The sequence below is a fragment of the Anomaloglossus baeobatrachus genome, chromosome 3 (assembly GCF_048569485.1).
Source record: "Anomaloglossus baeobatrachus isolate aAnoBae1 chromosome 3, aAnoBae1.hap1, whole genome shotgun sequence".
Lineage (NCBI taxonomy): Eukaryota > Metazoa > Chordata > Amphibia > Anura > Aromobatidae > Anomaloglossus > Anomaloglossus baeobatrachus.
Window position 1 is genome coordinate 125,614,340 of NC_134355.1, and position 22,083 is coordinate 125,636,422.

The window sequence follows — 22,083 nt, forward strand, 5'->3', positions numbered from 1 at the left end:
AAAGAGATGACTGAGAGGAGACTTAATAGCTGTCTACAAATATCTTAAAGGCTGTCACACTGTAGAGGGATCAGTTGTATTCTCATTTTCACAAGGAAAGACTAAAAGCAATGGGATGAAACTGATGAGGAGGAGACACAAATTAGATATTAGAATAAACTTTTTGACAGTGATGGTGATCAGCGAGTGGAACAGGCTGCCACGAGAGGTGGGGAGTTCTCCTTCATTGGAAGTCTTTAAAAAGAGATTGAACGGACATCTGTCTGGGATGATTTAGTGAACCCTGCTTTGAGCAGGGGGTTGGGCCAGATGACCCAGGAGGTCCATTCCAACTCTAATATTCTATGATTAAATATAAATATATAATACATATATATATATATATATATATATATATATATATATATATATATATATATATATATATATATAAAAATGTGCTGCTTCCATGCTGGCAGTTACTGAAGTAATCTTCCAGTTTCTCTTGCATTCACTGTGAAAAAGGTATCATCTCTCTCCATGTATCTGCATCAGACAATTAGTGTGATGGCATGTCACCTGTGCTGCCAGCAGTTGGCTGCGGCTGTCACCTGGCACATTAATACAAGGGAGAGGTAACAGGCGGTTTGGGAGTGGTGCAGAATTTTAAATTGAGGCACTTGCATGATCCTGAATTAATATTGTAGTGAAAGCAACACATTAATGTCCATATCTTAAAAAGCATGACTCCTATGTTTGCACTTTTAATTCTGTTTTTTTTCCCTTCTAATAACACACATTATTATAACTTGCCAGATTCCTTCCATTACAATAATGCCCAGTATCTATTATTATTATAATTTATTTTAATTATATATATTACTTTCTTATATATAGTCATCACATTATCCAGTGCTGTACAGATATGATCGTCACTGTCTGGATTGGGACTCACAATCTAAATTCACTGATGGCCACAATGTCTCCCTGAAGCCTCCTTTTCAGCTTACAGATGCCTAGAATTTTGCAAAATCGACAACAGAATGAGAAGCCTTGTCGGTTTCCACTTTGAAGTTCGGTATTCAACAGCCGATTAGCGGCTTTTCTTTTCTGTTATTTTATGGACTTCTTGCCACAGTCAGTTCTAAGGCCCCTTCCACACATCAGTTTTTTGCCATCAGTCACAATCCGTCAAATTAAAAAAAAAAAAAACGGATCTGGCGACTGACTTGTATTAGACTTGTATTAGCGACAGATTGCGACGGATGGCCTCATGTTTCAGACAACAGACAAAGTAACGTTTTTTGTCTACGTTGAAAAAAACCGCGACGGATCCGTCGCCGTCCGTCGTTTGGTAGAATGGAAGCCTATGGGCGCAGGATCCGTCGTAATCCATCAAATGACGGAATCCGGCAACGGATTCCATTTTTTTTTTAACTGAGCATGCTCAGATGGGGTGTTGGGCTGAAAAAACTGATGCGATGGATCCGTTTTTTCGATGGATCCGTCGCATCAGTTTTTCTACAATCTGCAACAGATCAGTCTAGCTAACAGATTGTGACTGATGGCAAAAAATTGATGTGTGAAAGAGGCCTTATTGTCTAATATGTGATTGTAACGATAACAACAAATATCACTGTGCTTATTTGTCAGCTTTGCAGAAATTATCTTCTTCAGTGGCGCTAGTTCAGCCTTAGGCCCTGGGCGCACGCTGCGTTTTTACCCGCATTTTTGTTGCGTTTTTGCTGCAGAAATTTCTTGAAAAAATGGTTGTAACCTTTCTGCAGACATTCCCCAGCAAAACCTATGGGAAAAAAAAAATAGCTGTGCGCACACTGCGTTTTTTTCTCAAGAACATTTTTTCTACAGAATTTCTTGGGAAAAAGAATGTGCATGTCACTCCTTTTTCTACGAGTACCTGCGTTTTTTGCCATAGATAATGGTTAAAAACCGCAGGGATCAACCTGCGGAAAAACAACGCTTCAAAAACGCGGTAAAAATGCATCTGTTATTGGTGCGGTTTTTTTTTTAACACAAGTGCGCTAATCTTTCAGACTCTCAAGAAATTTCTTGAGAAGAATCCTTTTTCTAGTGTGAACGGAGCCTTAAACAATGTCACTGGTAATTGGGTGGGAATGGCAGAACTTCCAGCGGAAAGCATCTAGTAACATAATAATAATTGAACACCTCTTACTCTACACACAAAATCCTGTCTAACAGGTTGTTTATAATGAGTGACGGTTAAAATGAAAGAAAATGCACGTATTATTTAAATGCACGATACCTGAAAGTTATAATTATGTTGATTATCATCTGTAGGATGAACAGGTTGTACAAAGGCGTTTATTCATTTCTTTCTCAGTCCAAGCTGTCTTTCTCACATAGAAAGTTCACCCTGGTACTGTTTACGCGGTTCAGGATATATGAATCATTTTTACCAACTAAATCACTTGTGTCATCTCAAAAAGGGCTGTAATAGGGTATATAAATGGCATAGAGGGGATCCCCTTCTAAGGAGAGCTGTTCACAAGCAGCGGCTCTCATTCTGGCAGATCCAGTCTGTTTATGTAATACATATTGGCTATGTGTGATACTGAATTGCAGGTAAGATCTCTTGGCAAAATCAGCTGTGGTTTCAGGATACAGTATATGTATCCCGTTGTCACAAAATATAAATGTTAACAAAGTAATATTGACCCAAAAAGTTGCCAGCTATCAGTGCTAAGTGTTTGCTCGGTTTGGAATCCATTAACATTATAGAATTAACATTGTGAGTTGATCACAAATATCACATAGTATTATTAATCATTAAATGATCTTACTTTTAACATACTTTTTTAACATACTTTTAATATACTTTTTACTTACTTTTAACATACCGTATTTTTCGGACTATAAGACGCACCGGACTATAAGACGCACCCTTGTTTTAGAGAAGGAAAAAATAGAAAAAAAATAAAATTAAAGTAAAGGAATGTGGTCATGACACACTGTTATTTTACTGCTGCCAGTGTTACTGAGGTAATAATATCCCCAAATTCTGTCCTCATATCCTCCATTCTGGGTACCTTCCAGGTATATATGGCCCCCATCGTCGAATATGTATGTTCCCCATCATTATATGTGTGATCCTCCAATCTGGTGTGTGTATATATAGTTATAGTGTGTGTGTGTGTGTGTGTGTGTGTGTGTGTGCATAGTTATATAGTGTGTGTGTATATAGTTATATAGTGTGTGTGTGTGTGTGTTTGTGTGTGTATATAGTTATATAGTGTGTGTGTGTAGTTATTTAGTGTGTGTGTGTGTGTGTGTGTGTTTGTGTGTTTATAGTTATATAGTGTGTGTGTGTGTATAGTTATATAGTGTGTGTTTGTGTGTGTGTATAAAGTTATATAGTGTGTGTGTGTAGTTATATAGTGTGTGTGTGTACATAGTTATATAGTGTGTGTTTGTGTGTGTGTATATAGTTATATAGTGTGTGTGTGTGTGTATATAGTTATATTGTGTGTGTGTGTGTAAATATATATATATATATATATATATATATATATATATGATCCAACCCCATCCAGGTATTGCCTTACTTTTACTGATGTGCTGCTCACCATGCTTCAGTTTGGTCCTGGCATTACAAACAAAGTCTCCCATATCTCAAGGACCTGCAGTGATGTAATGAAGAGGCGGGCACTGTGCTGTTCTGTGCTGCTCTGGCCCACCCTTCTGCATTACATCACTGTAGGTCCTTGTCAGCTACGGGAGACTGTTTCTAGTGCAGAGGAAAGATCAAAGTGAAAGTAATTTGAGCACTCAGCACAGAGACTGCGGCTGTGCTGTGAAGGTATGCCGTGCTCTGGCCCGGACACTGCAGTGATCTGCACTTCCCCCGGGCCAGACGTGACTGCAGCGGCTCCCTGCTCCTGCCTCCTTCACAGCGGACACAGTCTCCCCAGCCGCTGCAGGAAGCTGGGGGCTGGAGAACCCACGTGTGACCGCTGTTTACATTAAACAAGTATTCATTAGCTGCTCCTCACACCAGCTGACTGCAGAAAGAGGTGGGCGGGGAGCAGCTAATGAATATTCGTTTACTTTAAGCAGCGGGCACACATGGTTTCTCCAGCTGCCGGCATCCTGCAGCAGCGACCCTCCCTGCCTCCTGTGATCCCACTGCATAGCGCTGACTCCCCACAGCTCCCTCCCCCCGCAGCTTCAGACCATAAGACGCACCCCACACTTTCCTCCCAAATTTGGAGGAAAAAAAGTGCGTCTTATGGTCCAAAAAATACGGTAAATACTTTTAACAAACTTTTGCATGAATCAATAGTACAAGTAAAAATAAGACAATTTGTTATGTATCTTTGAGAAATTTGCTTTTTTTCTCCTGCTACAAACTACTTCTATTATCCTCCTAAATTTAGCATTGAAACTTTCAATATACTACAGTAGAATCTGTCTTGGCTAAAACAAGACTGCACACTTGAGGATTAGATTACTGTTGGCTATTGAAGTCTATGGAGTTTGTAGGGGAAAGAAAAGGCATTAGCAGAGTAATTTAAAAGGGTGATTCACTCATATTTTTTATTGTCTAGATCGATATTATATTGAGAAACAATGTTTTTCTCAAATACCTTATGTTGACAATAGTGCCTGTGAGAGATGCTATTGTGGACCGCTGTTCCTCGCTCCGTGACCCCCGGGCTCCGGGACCTCGGGGATCCGGTGACGTCACGTCAAGTTCTGGACATGTCACATCCCTGCGGCCGGCCACAGTCTTCCTGACTCACTGGGTTGTGGGCGGTGTTTCACCGCTTGTCACAGCTCAGTGTGTCTCCTGCTTGCAGCGCTTTGCTGTGAGGAAGGAGGGAGCAGATGGGCTTTGACGAGCGGTGAAACACTGCCCAATACCCAGTCACTCATGGACACTGTGGCCGGCCACGGTGTCAGGAACTTGACGTGACGTCACCGGATCCCCAAGGTCACGGAGCCTGGGGGTCACGGAGCGGGGAACTGCGGTCTGCAATAGCGCCTCTCACAGGCACTATTGCCAACATAAGGTATTTGGGAAAAACATTGTTTCTCGATATAATATCGAACTAGACTGTAAAAAATATGGGTGAACCACCCATTTCAGTAAAGGGAATCTGTCAACAGGGTTTTGAAATGTAATATGAGAGAAGCATGCCGTAGTGGCAGAGACCCTGATTCCAGTGACTGCTTTGTGAATTGGACTGCTTTGTTTAGATATGATTAGTGCTGAGCGGACCCGGACTGTAAACGTCCGGATCCACGCGGTTTCAGCGCTATCTCCGGGCCGGACCCGGAAGCGGGATTCCGTGTGCATGATCCGGAATCGGCAATTAATAAACATGAAAAAAACAATAAATAAATGAGCGTTTCATACTTACCGAGACTCGGTGTCATGGCGGCACACTGTTTCCGGGTCACGCTTTCACTTCCTGTGCTGTGCACGCAGTCACACAGCTTTCCGTGTTTTCCCCGCCCACCGGCTGTCCTCTCAGCTTTGATTGGTTCCTGGCTGACGCGCCCCCAGCCTGTGACAGCTCTGCCGTGCAGTCATCGCTTATCGCGGCTCAGTAATAGGCTGCACTCAGAGCGGGCAACCGTGCTCTATGGCTGCTTGCTCTGAGATGTAGCAGAGCTGGATGTGTCTCCGTGGGACGTCTCCTGTGGATTACGCCAGAGCTGCAGGGTGTTGGGGTAATAAAGTGGTGAAGGAGGAGGCTGGGTTTGTATTTTATTCCAAATAAAGGATTTCTCTGTGTCTTGTTTATTTATTGTAATTTACAGGTTTGTGATGCAGGTATCTGATAGATGCCCGTGCGATCACAAACCTAGGGTTTAGTAGCAGCCGTGCGCTTTTATTAACCCCTGCTGTTACCTTGATTGCCACCGCACCAGGGCAATCAAGAAGAGCCGATAACGCCCCGGAATGGTCACATCTATTAGATGTGGCTATACCGGGCGGCTGCGGGCTGAGGATATACCAGCCCCCAGCCGGCGTTATCATGGCTGGGGATGAAAACTGGGGGGACCGCACGTCGTTTATTTTTTTAATTATTTATTTAAACTAGCTGTTGTACCCGGGCGTTGCCATAACTGTATCTCTGTCTCCCAATCTCTGTCTGTGTGTTGCTGTCTGTCTGTCTCTCTGTCTGTGTCTTTCTTTGTCAGTCTGTGTCTCTGTCTGTTTTTATCTCTGTTTGTATTTGTATCAGTCTATCTGTCTCCATCTCTGTGTCTGTTTGTCTCTCTATATCTCTGTCTCTATATGTGTGTCTGTCTGTCTGTCTCTTTCCAGGGCTCTGTCTTTCCAGGGCTCTGTCTTTCCAGGGCTCTGTCTTTCCAGGGCTCTGTCTTTCCAGGGCTCTGTCTTTCCAGGGCTCTGTCTTTCCAGGGCTCTGTCTTTCCAGGGCTGTCTCTTTCCACGGCTGTCTCTTTCCAGGGATGTCTCTTTCCAGGGATGTCTCTTTCCAGGGATGTCTCTTTCCAGGGCTGTCTCTTTCCAGGGCTGTCTCTTTCCAGGGCTGTCTCTTTCCAGGGCTGTCTCTTTCCAGGGCTGTCTCTTTCCAGGGCTGTCTCTTTCCAGGCCTGTCTCTTTCCAGGCCTGTCTCTTTCCAGGCCTGTCTCTTTCCAGGCCTGTCTCTTTCCAGGCCTGTCTCTTTCCAGGCCTGCCTCTTTGCCCGTCTGTCTCTTTCCAGGTCTGTCTCTTTCCAGGTCTGTCTCTTTCCAGGTCTGTCTCTTTCCAGGTCTGTCTCTTTCCAGGTCTGTCTCTTTCCAGGTCTGTCTCTTTCCAGGTCTGTCTCTTTCCAGGCCTGTCTCTTTCCAGGCCTGTCTCTATCCGTCTCCCCACCGACATCATATTACCTCACACATAAGCTTGTTATATTACAGTTTATTTTGTTCCTATAGCAACCACTGACAGTTGCTATTAATAGCCTGTAGCCTGTATTCAGTTTAATGGAGGCAGGATTTTGGATAGTAACTGGAAAGTGCAGGGTTAAATTTTCCCATCAAAACATAGTCTATGACGTTCCCTGAGTCACATGAGGTGTCTGCAAAATTACGTGTTTGTAAATGCGATGGTGCAAATTCCTTTAGCGGACATACATACATACATACATACACTCAGCTTTATATATTGGATTAAAAAAAAACATAAAAAAACGCATGCGGTTTATCTTAGGCAGCAGTCCCACTTGCGAGGGACTCCCACAAGTCTGACATCGCAGCACAGTTGCACACACATCTGACAGGAGCGTGCATGTGTTTTTAGGTACATGCACACTCATGTTCAGAAAGTGGCAGGCTGTACGGTATGATTTCATGTCAGACCCGCACGAGTCTAACATTGCATTGCCCGCGCACTTCTGAGGGCTCTTGTACACTTGCGTACCGCTTCCGATGCGACAGCATCGGAAGCGATATACAAATGACCCTCTGCTGCGGGTGTCAGCCGAGGGTCATGCGACTGTGATGCGATTTTGCAATCGCATCACAGGAGCGGAGAAGATAGAGGGAGCACTTTCTCCCCATCTCCTCCGCTGTTTGTCTCGGCGTGCACCAGTGCGATTCCCTCGCATGACACACGGCTCACGCTGGCAGTACAGCGGAGCCGAGTGTCATGCGTGTGTTCCTGCTACTGCGGGGGGCGGGCCGGCACTGAGGAGGGGAGGGGAGGGGCTGGAGCTGCGGAGGAGAGAATGTTACAGGCCTGCCTGTCACAGCCGCTCAGTCAGTGTCTACACTCAGAGCTGGCAGCCGTGCTTTACGGCTGCTTGCTGTGTGAGATGTAGCAGAGCCGGATGTGTCTCCGTGGGACGTGTGGATTATGCCAGAGCTGCAGGGTGTTGGGTAATAAAGTGGTGAACGAGGCTGCGTTTGTACTTTATTCTAAATAAAGGATTTTTTCTCTGTGTGTTTATTTACATTCATTTGCTGGTTTGTGATGCGGGTATCTCACAGACGCCCGTGCGATCACAAACCTATTACCCCGACTGGCACTGCATCACGCCTCCGGGAAGAGCCGGTAATGTACCGGGATTGCCACATGTAATACATGCGGCAATACCGGGCGGCTGCGGGCTGAAATACCAGCCCCCGGCCGGCATTACCATGGCTGGGGATGAAAATTAGGGGGAACCGCACGTCGGGTTTTTTAGTTATTTATTTAAATATAAAAAAAAAAGCCGGAGTCACACTTGTGACGGATACACTGCTTGCCCGCCCACCGGCCATCCTGCCGCCTGTGATTGGTTGCAGTCAGCTGACACGCTGCCACTCAGGGTGGAGACATGTCTAGCTGCAACCAATGACACGCTCCGGTGGGCGGGGAAAATAATGAATATAGAATTGTCGGCTCCGGAAGGTAACAGCGTGACCCGGAAGGAGTATGCCGCGCTCGCTCCTAGCCCCTCCACAAATGTTTTTAACCTCCAGATTTCGGTACCCATTAACTTATATGGGTACCGGATTCCGGAGCGAATCTGACTCTTTTTTTAAATCTGGTAGTGATCCGCCGGTACCGGATTATTGGCAGTTCGATCAGCTCTAGATATGATGTAATCCGTTTGTATAACACCACCCACACCCCTGATTTGCAACTTCCTGTGCAAGCTGCCAATCGTTGGTTAGGATGTGGTTACATCAAGGCTTGGCAAGTGTGTCCCGCAGGCCACAAATGGCCCTCTGGCTGTTCCTAGTTCCTTTGCAATACTGTGTCCATCCCTGTCCCCTTCCTGTAGTAATGTGCTCATCCTTGTCTGCATCATGTAGTAATGTGCTCATCCTTGTCCCCATCATGTAGTAATGGGCTCATCTTGTAGTAATGGGCCCATCCTGTAGTAATGGGCCCATCCTGTAGTATTGTCCCATCCTTGTCTGACCAACTTAAAGTCTGACCACAAATTTTCAATTGGATTAAGGTCTTGGCTTTGACTAGGCTAGTCTAATATAGTTACAAGTGTCCCCTTAAACCACTCAAGTGTTGCTTTAGCAGTATTACTATTTGCCAAAGGCAACTAAACCCCTAAACTAAAGGCCTATAAATAAAACTGAACTTTTATTCATTCAATTGTTAAATTACATAAAGTGAACTGTACAAATTTAAAAACACTTAGTGCAGGAACAACTCATTTAATTCGTTTACTTTTATAGAAATACACAATCTTATCTCTCTTCTACTGTGATTTATTTAAAGGGAACCTGTCATCAGAAATTTAGCTTGAAACCTAAAAGTTTCCCCCTCTGCAGCTCCTGGGCTGCATTCTAGCAAGGTTCCTGTACTTTTTGTGGCCCCTTTTAAACCAAATTAAATACTTTATAAACTTGTACCTTTTGCTATGTAAATTTTGTAAATCGTCCATGGGGGCGGGCTCTCTGGTCACCGATGCTGTTCCTGCAGCACATTGACGCCGTCCCCCCACGCTCTATTTCATCCATCAGGACGCCGCCCACTACGCCCGAGGTGCCGCCCACGCCAGGATCACTGGTGACGTGTGTCACAAGCACAAGATTATGGGCGGCGCTGTGATTGCATCGCAAGTGCCCGCCCATAATCTCGTAGACGTGCTTTCCCCCACTGCCTCCAGCGTTCTGCGCAAGCGCTCGCCGGCCAAATGACCCGACGTAACCTCCTTCCCATCTTACCCTGCAGCAGGGCAAGATAGGTAAGAGGTGACGTCGGGTCATCTGGCCAGCAAGTGCTTGCGCAGAACGCTGGAGGAAGAGGGGAAAGTGCGGTCACAAGGTTATGGGCGGCACTTGCTGATGACACTCACAGCGCCGCCCATAACCTCGTGCCTGTGCAAAACGTCACCAGCGGTCACATATGCACACAGTGCACAGTACCGCTACAGTCGCACAGCGCATGCGCGGGACCACGGGCGCCCAGGGGCGGCGTCCTGAGGTTTGAAATTCAGCGTTGGGGGGCGGCGTAAATCTGCTGGAGGAACAGCAACGGTCACCAGAGAGCCCGCCCCCATGGACGATTTACAAAATTTACATAGCAAAAGGTACAAGTTTATAAAGTATTTAATTTGGTTTAAAAGGGGCCACAAAAAGTACAGGAACCTTGCTAGAATGCAGCCCAGGAGCTGCAGAGGGGGAAACATTTAGGTTTAAAGCAAAATTTCTGATGACAGGTTCCCTTTAATGGTCGCCTAGTCTTTCTTGTCATTAGCCATTATTAGTAACACTAGCTATTAAAATCCTAAAGGTAAAGCCTCCCCAATATGTTTCACCTATATAGGCTTCATCAGAGGGACTGCTATAGCAGTATGCTTTGAGTCATTGTCTTGTTGGAAGATGAACCTCCGTCCCAGTCTCAAATCACTGACTGAAACAGATTTTGCTTAAAAATATCCCTGTGTATTACACCATCCATCTTCTTCTCGACTCAGAGCATTTTCCCTGACCCTGCTACTGAAACCATCCCCACAACATGCTGCTTCCACCACCATATTTCACTATGGAGATGGTGTTTTTGGGATAATGAGCTGTGCTGGTGTGGCATGAAATATCGCATTTACCTTGGTGGCCACAAAGTTCGATTTTGGTCTCATTTGACCACAATACCTTCCTCCATACATTTGGGGAGTCTCCCTCATGTCTTTTGGCAAACTCAAAATGAACCTTCAAGTTTTTTTGTGTAAGTAAAGGCTTTTTTTCTGGCCACTCTTACATAAAAGCCAGCTTTATGGAGTGTACGGCTTGTTGTGATCATATGGACAGATTCTTCTGTCTCTGCTTGGGAACTCTGCAGCTTCTTCAGGGTTACCTTTGATCTTTGTGCTGCCTCTCTAATTAATGCCTAACAATCAAAAAAGACTGCTGGAACACCATTGTAAATGTGGACAGGGTGCTAGCTAAAATATACACAATCTATATGAAGTGAAAGCTGCATACCAAATTCAGAGAAACGTGAACAAGCATAACTGCTTTATAATACAGAAGGAATGAAAAATCCGATTAGCCATATGAAAAATTGAAAAAATTGAAATGTGACATTGCGTAACTGCTGAGGATTATTTGAAAATAGAGATATTTAGTTAATGTGTTAATCAATTCATTACTGCCCCATAACCACTTCACGGTAATCTCTTATTTATGGGGTACCTAACCAAATGTTACCTCTATGTGCGGTTAAAACCTGCTTGTGTATGGGAAGCCAGGGACCTGGCTATATAGGAAATTTAATAAACATAGCTAAAGGGCGGGACTGTCTTCTCAGACAGAAAAACTATATAAATAGTAAAAATGTGTATAATTATTATTACTTTACTCAGTTCACTGATTATTTCCTATTGGAGTTTGATAAAGAAAAAAAAATGAATTCATTTTTAAAACTGTTCTTGGATGAACATGTTAATGTTTTGTTTTCTGTTTCAGATTTGATTTGCAGTCCTGTGCTGGCAACTTTTCCCAGACTTATGGAACAGTCAGATATCATGGATGCTTTAAGGGTCAGAAAATAATTTACACAAGATTCATTACATATGGGTGTCTATAGCACTTCTCTCCATTCACATCTTAGCCAATCCTTCTACATGTGTTTGTTTTCAACCATGCTGTAACAGTATTTTGGTTTTATGCTTAGTTCGACCAAACGCATACAGCAGAGTCGGACCGCTAGAAACTATTATTCTCTATGTTACTGTTTTTACTAACAAAATTCTATCATATGTTCATCACATGATCAGATCAGATTTGTATCCTCAGGAAGTAAACAAGGAATGTTGAAACTATATTGGAACGTTGTATGATATTTCATGGCCTAATTCTTTTATAACATGACATAATTTTACGTCAGGGTTAGGAAGGAGTTTCCTCAATATGACGTAGACTTGCGTCATTACGGTCAAGCAACCACAGGAGCTATCCCCGCACGATCACCACCTTGAGCTTGACTTAAGTGATAGCCGAGCATGGGTCAGTGCCCGCGCCAACCCTATCTGTTTAACCCCCTAAGTTCTGCAATCACAGCATTTAGAAGGCTGAGAGAGGGAGTATGCTCCGTCTCCCACCCAATAATTACTCCTTGACGAAATTACAGGGGCCCGATCATTGTCCACAGTACATTTTTAATAATGTTACCCCAATGCATTCTTTCCCTTTCTTGGCTTTCTATGGGTGAAAAAATGGTAGAAAAACTCTGAAATAATTGACGTGCTGCAGGTTTAAAAAATGCTGCAGTTCTCAAATTCAGTTAGGAAAAAAACAGGCGTATGCATGAGATATCTGAAATGTCATAGCTTTTGCTGGTACTGTACAAAGCAGCTTTTAATTCACGTAATAAAACTCAGCTTATCATGATAGCCTAAGGCTATGTGCCCACGGGAGCTCAAACCTGCAGATTTATCTGTATTTTTTAGATAAATCCGCAGGTTTCAGCAAGTACAAACACTCCCCATGTTATCTTATGGGACATGGGGAGTGTCTGTGTCCATGCTGTGGTATGTGCGGCTGCAGAATATGCTGCGGATGTTCCGCAGCTGTACATAACTGCATGTCAATTATTCCTGCGGATTTACCTCCGCTATGGAGATAGAGGCCGGGACTTCTGCAGGTAAGTTGCACGAATGTCCGCAGGTTTTCCGCAGATATTTCGCTGGAATCCCGCAGCAATGGATAGCTGCAGATTCCAGGGAGCTGCTGTGGGAAACCTGCGGACATACCTGTGGGTATATCCACAGGTGCGACCTCCCGTGGGCACGTAGCCTAAGAAAGCATGTGAACACATGATACATTGGTAGCCAAATAATTATATTTATTAAACCCACTTTTGCTATCATCCCTTAGGCAGCTTTATCTGTCTTGTTTTGTTTTGGTTTTTCCTCTATTTATAAATAGACCCATACATAACAAAAACTGTCAGCTGAGATCAAATTATACAGACTCTGAGAGCGGACATCTGCCATACATAAAAACCCTTCAAATTGTCCCTCTCATCCCATAGTGCAGATCCGTCCATTGTTAAGGTGTAAACTAAGAACTGGGGAAGGCAACATCACATGTAAGATATACATCAGGAGAAAAAGAAGAGTATACAGAAGAGAAAGAGGGAAGAGGAAAGGAAGAAAGGGGGGGAGAAGGGGGGATTAGTGGGGAGAACTAGCACCTCCAGGGAAAGGAATACATCCTGCCCGACTGCCGAGGCCTAGAAATCACTCAGCAGACGATCATAGTCATTCAAGAACTTAGAGTTCAGCCAGGGAAACAGTAGCATGGCTCATACCTATCGTATATATGTCTTTTTTACATCAGTACTTAAAGGGAACCTGTCATCAGTTTTTTTCCTTATTAACTGCGGCCACCACCAGTGAGCCCTTATATACAGCATTCTAGACTCTGAGATTCTATGAGAGCCAGAACGAGGCCAGAATAAGGCTCTCATAGACTTGTATTGAATAGTAAAACAAGAATGCCGCGGAGACACCATCACATGTTTCTCAACGCTGGCAGGAAACTAGCCAGGTCTTTCACCGGGAAGGAACAACCACGGGAAGGGTCTGTCTCCAGTCAAGGAAACCGCCTGTACCAAAACATATATCCATCCACAGACAGCTGTTTCGGGGTAAAAAAGAAAACAAAACACTGGAGCAACTAGCAGGTCACAAACTACCTCAGACCGACGGGAGCGGCGCTAATAAAAGGTGAAAACACCGACGTGTGAATATAAGGCCGGGGTAGAGACCTCAGATTAAAAACACTACTCCAGTAAAGAAAAATGCCGAAGTGCTGCTTAAGGGTACTTTCACACCTCCGGTTTTTCTTCTGCGGCACAATCCGGCACTTTGCAGGAAAATCGCAACCTTTTTTTTTGCTGCCGGTTGCGATTTTCCTGCATAGACTTTAATTAGTGCCGCATTGTGCCGCATGGCCTTGCGTTCCATCCGGTTTTTGCCGCATGCGGCAGATTTAGCCGATGCGGCGGCCGGATGGAACGTTGCCTGGCACATTTTTTTGTGCGGCAAAAAAACCCGCATCGCGCCGCATTCGGCCGATGCGGCGCATCTCTCAATGCATGCCTATGGCGGCCGGATGCGGCGCGATGCGGCAAATACCGCATCCGGCCGCCGCATGCGGTTTTTGCCACTGCGCATGCTCAGTAGCATGGCGCAAGCGGCAAAAACCGGGCGGGCCGCATGGGAAAAACTTATGCAAAGGATGCGGTGTTTTCACCGCATCTGTTGCATAGCTTGCACAGCCGGATTGAGCCGCAGGGCTCAAGCCGGATGTGTGAAAGTAGCCTTAACCAGTAGAAGTGCAGAGAAATACTTCTTGCAGCTGTATTTTTAGCAATTGGTTGGGACTTCAGATCCTAGCAGTATTTTGTCATTTGCTTCGATAGGAAAACCCATTTACTCATCACTACATTCTGCTGTATTGAAAGAAGAATAAGAAAGTAAGGGGCACTTTGCACACTACGACATCGCAAGCCGATGCTTGCGATGCCGAGCGCGATAGTCCCCGCCCCCGTCGCAGCTGCGATATCATGGTGATAGCTGGCGTAGCGAACATTATCGCTACGCCAGCTTCACATGCACTCACCTGCCCTGCGACATCGCTCTGGCCAGCGACCCGCCTCCTTATTAAGGGGGCGGGTCGTGCGGCGTCATAGCGTCGTCACACGGCAAGCGGCCAATAGAAGCAGAGGGGCGGAGATGAGCGGGACGTAAACATCCCGCCCACCTCCTTCCTTCCTCATAGCTGGTGTGAGCCGCAGGACGCAGGTAGGAGATGTTCCTCGCTCCTGCGGCTTCACACACAGCGATGTGTGATGCCGCTGGAACGAGGAACAACATCGTAATATCGGTCATTTCCAAATTATGGAAATGACCGAGGCTACACCGATGATACGATTACGACGATTTTGCGCTCGTTAATCGTATCAAAAAGGATTTACACACTACGATATCGCCTGCGACGCCGGATGTGCGTCACTTTCGATTTGACCCCACCGACATCACACCTGCGATGTTGCAACGTGCAAAGCCGCCCTAAGACTTCCTAAAGCAATCTTTATAGATGATCAGTAATCCTTGGGTATTGTTGGTTATTAGTGTTGCCATTGCAACAAAAGAAAATATTCAATAATAGATACTGTCCAACTAAATGGTTACAGATGTGAAACACTAGCATTAAAATATTTTTACTACCTAATTGCTGATTGGTGGAAGTTTGACCAAAGTGACCATGGCCAATCGTAAGGTGCAGGAATCTGTGTCCCTGCAGTATATTTTCTGGATAGCACCTCTCTCATCCAAGAGCTGTGCAGAGAAATACTAGCTTCTTGAAACTGAACTTCTACCAATTGGTAAAGGTCCAAGTAATCTGACCCCTACTGATCATCAACTGACGGCTTGTTAGGATGCCATCATTTTCTTATCTGAAATCGTTTGCATAGTATATAACTTTATGAAAGACTAGGCGGCATGATTCTGAAACTGGTAATATATGCTGTCCACCCTGGAAGACGAATGTGAAGGCACATTACTAATAGTTCTTGCGGGACTTGTTTGCAGAGTCTTGATATATTCATGAAGAAGCATTTACTATAATTAACTTGTGTTTTGTCAGTCAGTGGTGTGGCTGTAGGGGTTGCACAGATTGCAGTCACGTTGCAGTCACACCTAAAGGCACCTTTGCTTTAAGTTGTAAGTGATGGTTGAAAGGATTTGTCACTAATTGTCAATCGTTAATAAGCCTTATTTCTCATCACTTTAGCTAATAGAAAAAAGCGGGTGTAATTCTGTAAACAAAACCAATCCTATAGATTCTTATGGAGTCTGTTTGGGACAGTGGCAGTTGTTTTGCCAATGGAAATACAGTGTTCCTGAGCAGCACTAAGCACAATTTTTCTTTCTATTGTAGATAGTTCTGACCAGAAGCAAAAATACACATTAGGTTTAAGTGCAGCCTTACGGTATGCAGTAGTAAAAAGAATTGTTGGTACCCTTCTGTTAAAGTAAGAAAAACCCACTGGTCACTGAAAAAACTTGAGGCTGATAAAAGTAATTTTCAACTTAGGCCGGTTTCACACCTGCGTTCAGCGCAATCCGCCGCTATAGAGAATAGCGCAGTCCGTTAACGTACTGTGCTATTCTCCATAGACTTGTATGGACGACGCACTGTAACGCAAGTGTCTGCGTTGCATCCGCTGCACGACGCAGCGTTGTTTTGACGCTGCGTCCGTCGGAAGGAATGCTGCATGTAGCGTTTTTTGTGTCATTAAAATAGCGCACATTGACGGATTCCGTTGGAATCCACCACGGTGTGTAATGATTGTCTATGGTGGCAGATTCCGCCGGCATGCGCTAAGTGGCGGAATCCACTGACGGATTCTGTCACGTTCTACTGCGCATGCTCAGCATGTCCAGCAGAACGATCAAAATCGTTTCAAATCACTCCTGGTCTCTCTCCCCACTCTCTCATACTCACCGATCACTGGCGCAGTGCTGCACGGCTGTCACAAAGCTCTGGCAGCTTTTCCTCTCTTGAAAAAGCCGGCCGCTCACTATTCCTTCTCGTATTCACCGCTTCCCCCGCCCACCGGCGCCTATGATTGGTTGCAGTCAGACCCGCCCCCACGCTGTGACCGCTGTCTCACTGCAACCAATCACAGCCACCGGTGCGCGGGTCTATATCGTGCAGTACAATAAATAAAGAAGTAATTAAAAAAAAACGGCGCGCAGTCCCCCCTAATTTTGATACCAGCCAAGGTAAAGTCACACGGCTGAAGGCTGATATTCTCAGGATGGGGAGCTCCACGTTATGGGGAGCCCCCCAGCCTGACAATATCAGCCAGCAGCCGCCCGGAATTGCCGCATCCATCAGATGTGACAGTCCCGGGAGTCTACCCGGCTCATCCCGAATTGCCCTGGTGCGGTGGCAATCGAGGTAATAAGGAGTTAATGGCAGCAGCCCATAGCTTCCACTAAGTCCTAGGTTAATCATGGCAGGCGTCTATGAGACACATTCTATGATTTAACCTGTAAGTGAAAGTAAATAAACACATACACCCGAAAAATCCTTTATTTGGAATAAAAGACAAAAAAACACCCTCTTTCACCACTTTATTAAAATCCCCAAATACCCCTCCAGGTCCGGCGTAATCCACAAGAGGTCCCGCGACGCATCCAGCTCTGCTACATGAAGCTGACAGGAGCGGCAGAAGAACACCGCCGCTCCTGTCAGCTCCACAGAGCAACTGAAGTGAATTGCGCTGTCAGCGGGGACGTCACTGAGGTAATGCCTGTGTGTGTGCGGTGATGATGAGTGCAGTAGTGCCTGCGTGTGCGGTGAAGATGGGTGAGGTAGTGCCTGCGTGTGCGGTGATGATGTGTGCGGTAGTGTCTGCGTGTGCGGTGATGATATGGGCGGTAGTGTCGGGCTGTGTGCGGTGATGATGTGGGCGGTAGTGTTGGGATGTGTGCGGTGATGATGTGGGCGGTAGTGCCGGGATGTGTGCGGTGATGATGTGGGTGGTAGTGCCGGGCTCTGTGCGGTGATGATGTGGGTGGTAGTGTCGGGATGTGTGCGGTGATGATAATAGCAGCCTCTGCACTGATTTAGATGGTGTATAGAAATGTACTAACAGGGTGGAGGGGAAGAGTGGCTAAAAGGTTTGTAGAGACCGTGACCATGAACAGGCTCAATTCCAAATGTTATAAGGCAGATGATGACAATGATTTCCTGGTAGTTAAAGGGGTACTCAAGGGAGATAAAAAAATATTCTAATAGCCAAGCCTTAATAAACTATAAAGATGAGATACATGGTGCTGCTCCCCACCCTCACAGTACCTGTAACTCAGTGTGACGTTGGAGATGCTCCTTGATGCTCCCCCTCCCTTCTGGGACGTTGCATCACACATCAGGGAGCGTGGCCGGCTTCATGATGTTGATAGCAATCAGCAGACCTTTTGTTTTTCTTAGACAGCTTATCAAAAATTTGCGGACAGCCAACATTTTTTACAGAAACATTGAAAAACCATATTCAAGCATTATGATTTATAAGTGATACATGTCTACAGCCCATATTTCTGATATGAATACATCAGCAGCATTCAATATGAACTGTAAAAAAATTGAGAATTACAGTCAAAATAATCTGTATAAGTTTCTTCAGATTAAAAAAAAATCACAGACTTCTTAAATTTTTCTTACAGACAGTGCAAAAAAGTGGCCTAATTTTACGAACTGTCCTGAAAATTCTGGGCTGTTGGCAACCCTAACAGCCAGTCCCCATAATATCTGATTCCCTACAGTCCAAGAAAAGGGGGTATGGCCAATCCCCCTGCCACATCTTCTGTTCTCGTACTGCACGGAATCAGATATTATCAGAGGGCTAGTGGCTACTAACAGCATTTAGTAGTCCGCACCTCCTGATGTGTGATGTAACATTCCAGGAAGGGGGGGAGCACTGCAGAGCAGCTCCAGCATCACACTGTTTTATAGGTACTATGACGATGGGGAACAGCACTATGGATCTCATCTCTATAGATTATGAGGGCATGACCATTAGAATATTTTATCTCCACAAAGTACCTCTTTAATTAGGAGAAAAGACATATCTGCACTACAAACGATTGAGTGTTTATGGATAAGGCTTCTTACTGTACTGCCCTGGAGGGTCTAGGAACACTGTTTTTCCATTGGATGTGAAACTTTAAGTTTTTATTATGGTTATATCCTTAGAAAATATATACATTCTTGGCCGAAAGTGTTGGCACCCTTGAATAATAAAGTATTTTTTCTCAAAAAATTATTGCAATTACACATGTTTTCTTATACACATCTATATTTACTTTGTGTGTATTGGAACAACACACAAAAAAAAAACCTGAGGAAAAAAAGGCAAATTTGATCTACTTTTACACCAAAACTTTTACTAGCCAGACAAAAATTGTTGTCACCTTTCCAAAATTATGTTTAAACAACATTGTTTCAAGTATGTGATGGTTATTTAAGCTCAGCTGTGGCAAATAACAGGTGTGGGCAATAAGAAAATCACACCTGAAACCAGATAAAAAGGGGAGAAATTGACTCAGTCTTTGTATTGTGTGTCTGTGTGTGCCACACTAAGGCGGGCTTTGCACACTACGACATCGCAGGTGCGATGTCGGTGGGGTCAAATTGAAAATGACGCACTTCCGGCATCGCATGCGACATCGTAGTGTGTAAAGCCTAGATGATACGATTAACGAGCGCAAAAGCATCGTAATCGTATCATCGGTGCAGCGTCGGCGTAATCCATGATTACGCTGACGCGACAGTCCGATATTGTTCCTCGCTCCAGCGGCAGCACACATCGCTGTGTGTGAAGCCGCAGGAGCGAGGAACATCTCCTACCGGCGTCACTGCGGCTTCTGTAGGATATGCGGAAGGAAGGAGATGGGCGGGATGTTTACATCCCACTCATCTCCGCCCCTCCGCTCCGATTGGCCGCCTGGCGTGTGACGTCGCTATGACGCCGCACGACCCGCCCCCTTAACAAGGAGGCGGGTCGCCGGCCAGAGCGACGGTCGCAGGACAGGTGAGTCCATGTGAAGCTGCCGTAGCGATAATGTTCGCTACGGCAGCTATCACAAGGAAATCGCTGCTGCGACGGGGGCGGGTACTATCGCGCTCGGCATCGCAGCATCGGCCTGCGATGTCGCAGCGTGAAAAGTACCCCTAAGAATTGAGAAGAGAAAGAGGAGAAAAGAACTGCCTGAGAACTTGAAAAACAAAATTGTTTAAAAATATCAACAATCTCAAGGTTACAGCTCCATCTCCAGAAATCTTGTTATTTTTTTTCATCCACAGTGCTCAACTAAAACAAGAGGTTTAAAACCCATTGCACTTCAGCTAATTTTCCTGGACGTGGATGGCAGGGAAAAATTGATGAAAGATTGCAACACAGGATAGTCCAGATGGTGCATAAGCAGCCGCAATCAAGTTCCAAAGAAATTCAAGCCGTCTTACAAGCTCAGGGTTCAATAGCATCAGCACTATCTTATCCATCGACATTTGAATGAAATGAAATGCTGTGGTCGAAGAACCCCACTGCTAACACAGAGACATAAAGAATCTAGACTGCAGTTTGTCAAAATGTAGATGAGTAAGCCAAAATCCTTCTGAGAAAGAGTCTTGTAGACAGATGAGACCAAGATAGAGCTTTTTGGTGAAAAACACATCATTCTCCAGTTTACCGAATGAGGCCTACAAAGAAAAGAATGTAGTACCTACAATCAAATATGGTGGAGGTTCAAAGATGTTTTGGGGTGGTTTTGCTCTCTCTGACACTGGGTGCTTTGATTGTGTGCAAGGTATCTTGAAATCTGAAGATTACCAAAGTATTTGGGTCTGAATGTAGTGCCCAGTGTCAGAAAGTTGGGTTTCTGTATTAGGTTATGGGTCTTCCAAGGCAATGACCCCAAACATACTTCAAGAAGCACCCAGAAATAGATGGAAACAAAGCACTGGAGAGTTCTGCAGTGGTCAGCAATGAGTCTGGCTATAAATCCCATTGAACACATGTGGAGAGATCTTAAAATCGCTGTTGGGAGAAGGCGACTTCATATATGGGACCTGGAGGAGTTTGCAAAACAAGAGTGGTACAAAATTCCAGTTGAGAGGTGTAGGCGCTTGATGGTTGTACAAAGCTATTTGATTGCAGTCATTCATTCCAAAAGGTGTGCAAACAAATATTAAGTTGAGGGTGCCAACAATTTTGACCGGCCTTTTTTGGAGTTTTGTGTGAAATTATGTCCAATTTGCCTTTTTCTCTGTGTTTGTTTTGTGTTGTTCAATTCACACAATGAAAATGAACATATGCATAACAAAACATGTAATTGCAATCATTTTCTGCAACAAATTCAAGGGTACCAACACTTTCGGTTATGACTGTAATATAGTATACATACCTATAATTACTACAGGTCATAAGTGAACAGTTTGATAAAAAAATTAAGCTGAGATCTAGGACAACACCTTATTTATAATGTGTCAGTTATATATGCTGAAGTCCATGGTTTGTTAGTCTCTTACCAATACAGTATTTGATCAGATGTTTGTGAGATCCTTCTACCTTAAGGTGGCTTTACACACTGCAACATCGCAAACGACATCGCTGTAACGTCACCGGTTTTGTGACGTAATAGCGACCTCCCCAGCGACATTGCAGTGTGTGAAACACATCAGCGACCTGGCCCCTGCTGTGAAGTTGTGATCGCTACAAATCGTTCAGGACCATTCTTTGGTCCTTTGTTTCCCGCTGTGCAGCATGATCGCTAGAAAGTCTCAGTGTGTAAAGGGGACTTTACAGCAACTTCGTTAGCGACTTCCCTTTCAAAAAGCTGCTTTACAACGTCCCCAATGACTAGCTAGGTCGTTCTGCAGGTCCGGATCGCTGTTGCGTCGTTGGCCAGGTCTGCCTGTTTGACAGCTCACCAGCGACTCACCAGAGACTTTGTAGCGATCCCGGCCAGGTTGGGATCGCTGGTGGGATCGCTAGAAAGTCTCAGTGTGTAAAGGGGCCTTTACATGTCAATTCTAATCCAGATTGTCAAAGTGATGTTGATGACCCATTTCCTCCAACTGACAATGACTGAATTTTTGTCATAACGCTTCCATTGTCTGTACCGTCAAGTTCTTAATGTCTATAAGTTAAGCTATTGGGTTTCCTACCCACAATCGCATAACAGGAGGTGGTGATTTTTCAGGAAGAGAAGCTGTTAACTTAATGAGTGTTTGTTTTGCCAGTAGCTATCTTTACCTTAATAACAATTTCATTATTACTACTGTTACTATTATTAATGTTAATTAAAAAAAAATCATAGTACTCCATATACACTGTGGCCCAATTAAAAGTGTTTTTACCAGTAATCTAACATAAAACATTTTGATAAGTCACGAAATTTTAGAGCAACTCTTCACTGTAGATGTTGACACTGGCGTTTTGCGGGTACTATTTAATGAAGCTGCCAGTTGAGGACCTGTGAGGCGTCGATCTTTCAAACTAGAGACTCTAATGTACTTGTCTTGTTGCTCAGTTGTGCAGCGTGGCCTTCCTTGTTCTCTTTCTACTCTCGTTAGAGCCTGTTTTTG

General features: G+C 44.6%; 1 protein-coding gene across 2 annotated transcripts in view; it reads left to right on the forward strand.

Moving 5' to 3' along the window:
• The window catches only part of NPHP1 (nephrocystin 1), a 224,573-nt gene that overhangs the window by 195,194 nt on the left and 7,296 nt on the right, over nt 1–22,083 (forward strand). For both annotated transcript variants that reach the window (XM_075339427.1, XM_075339426.1), the window contains exon 19: nt 11,383–11,456. In XM_075339427.1, coding sequence (XP_075195542.1) covers nt 11,383–11,456 — 74 coding nt within the window. The remainder of the gene's footprint in view (nt 1–11,382; nt 11,457–22,083) is intronic.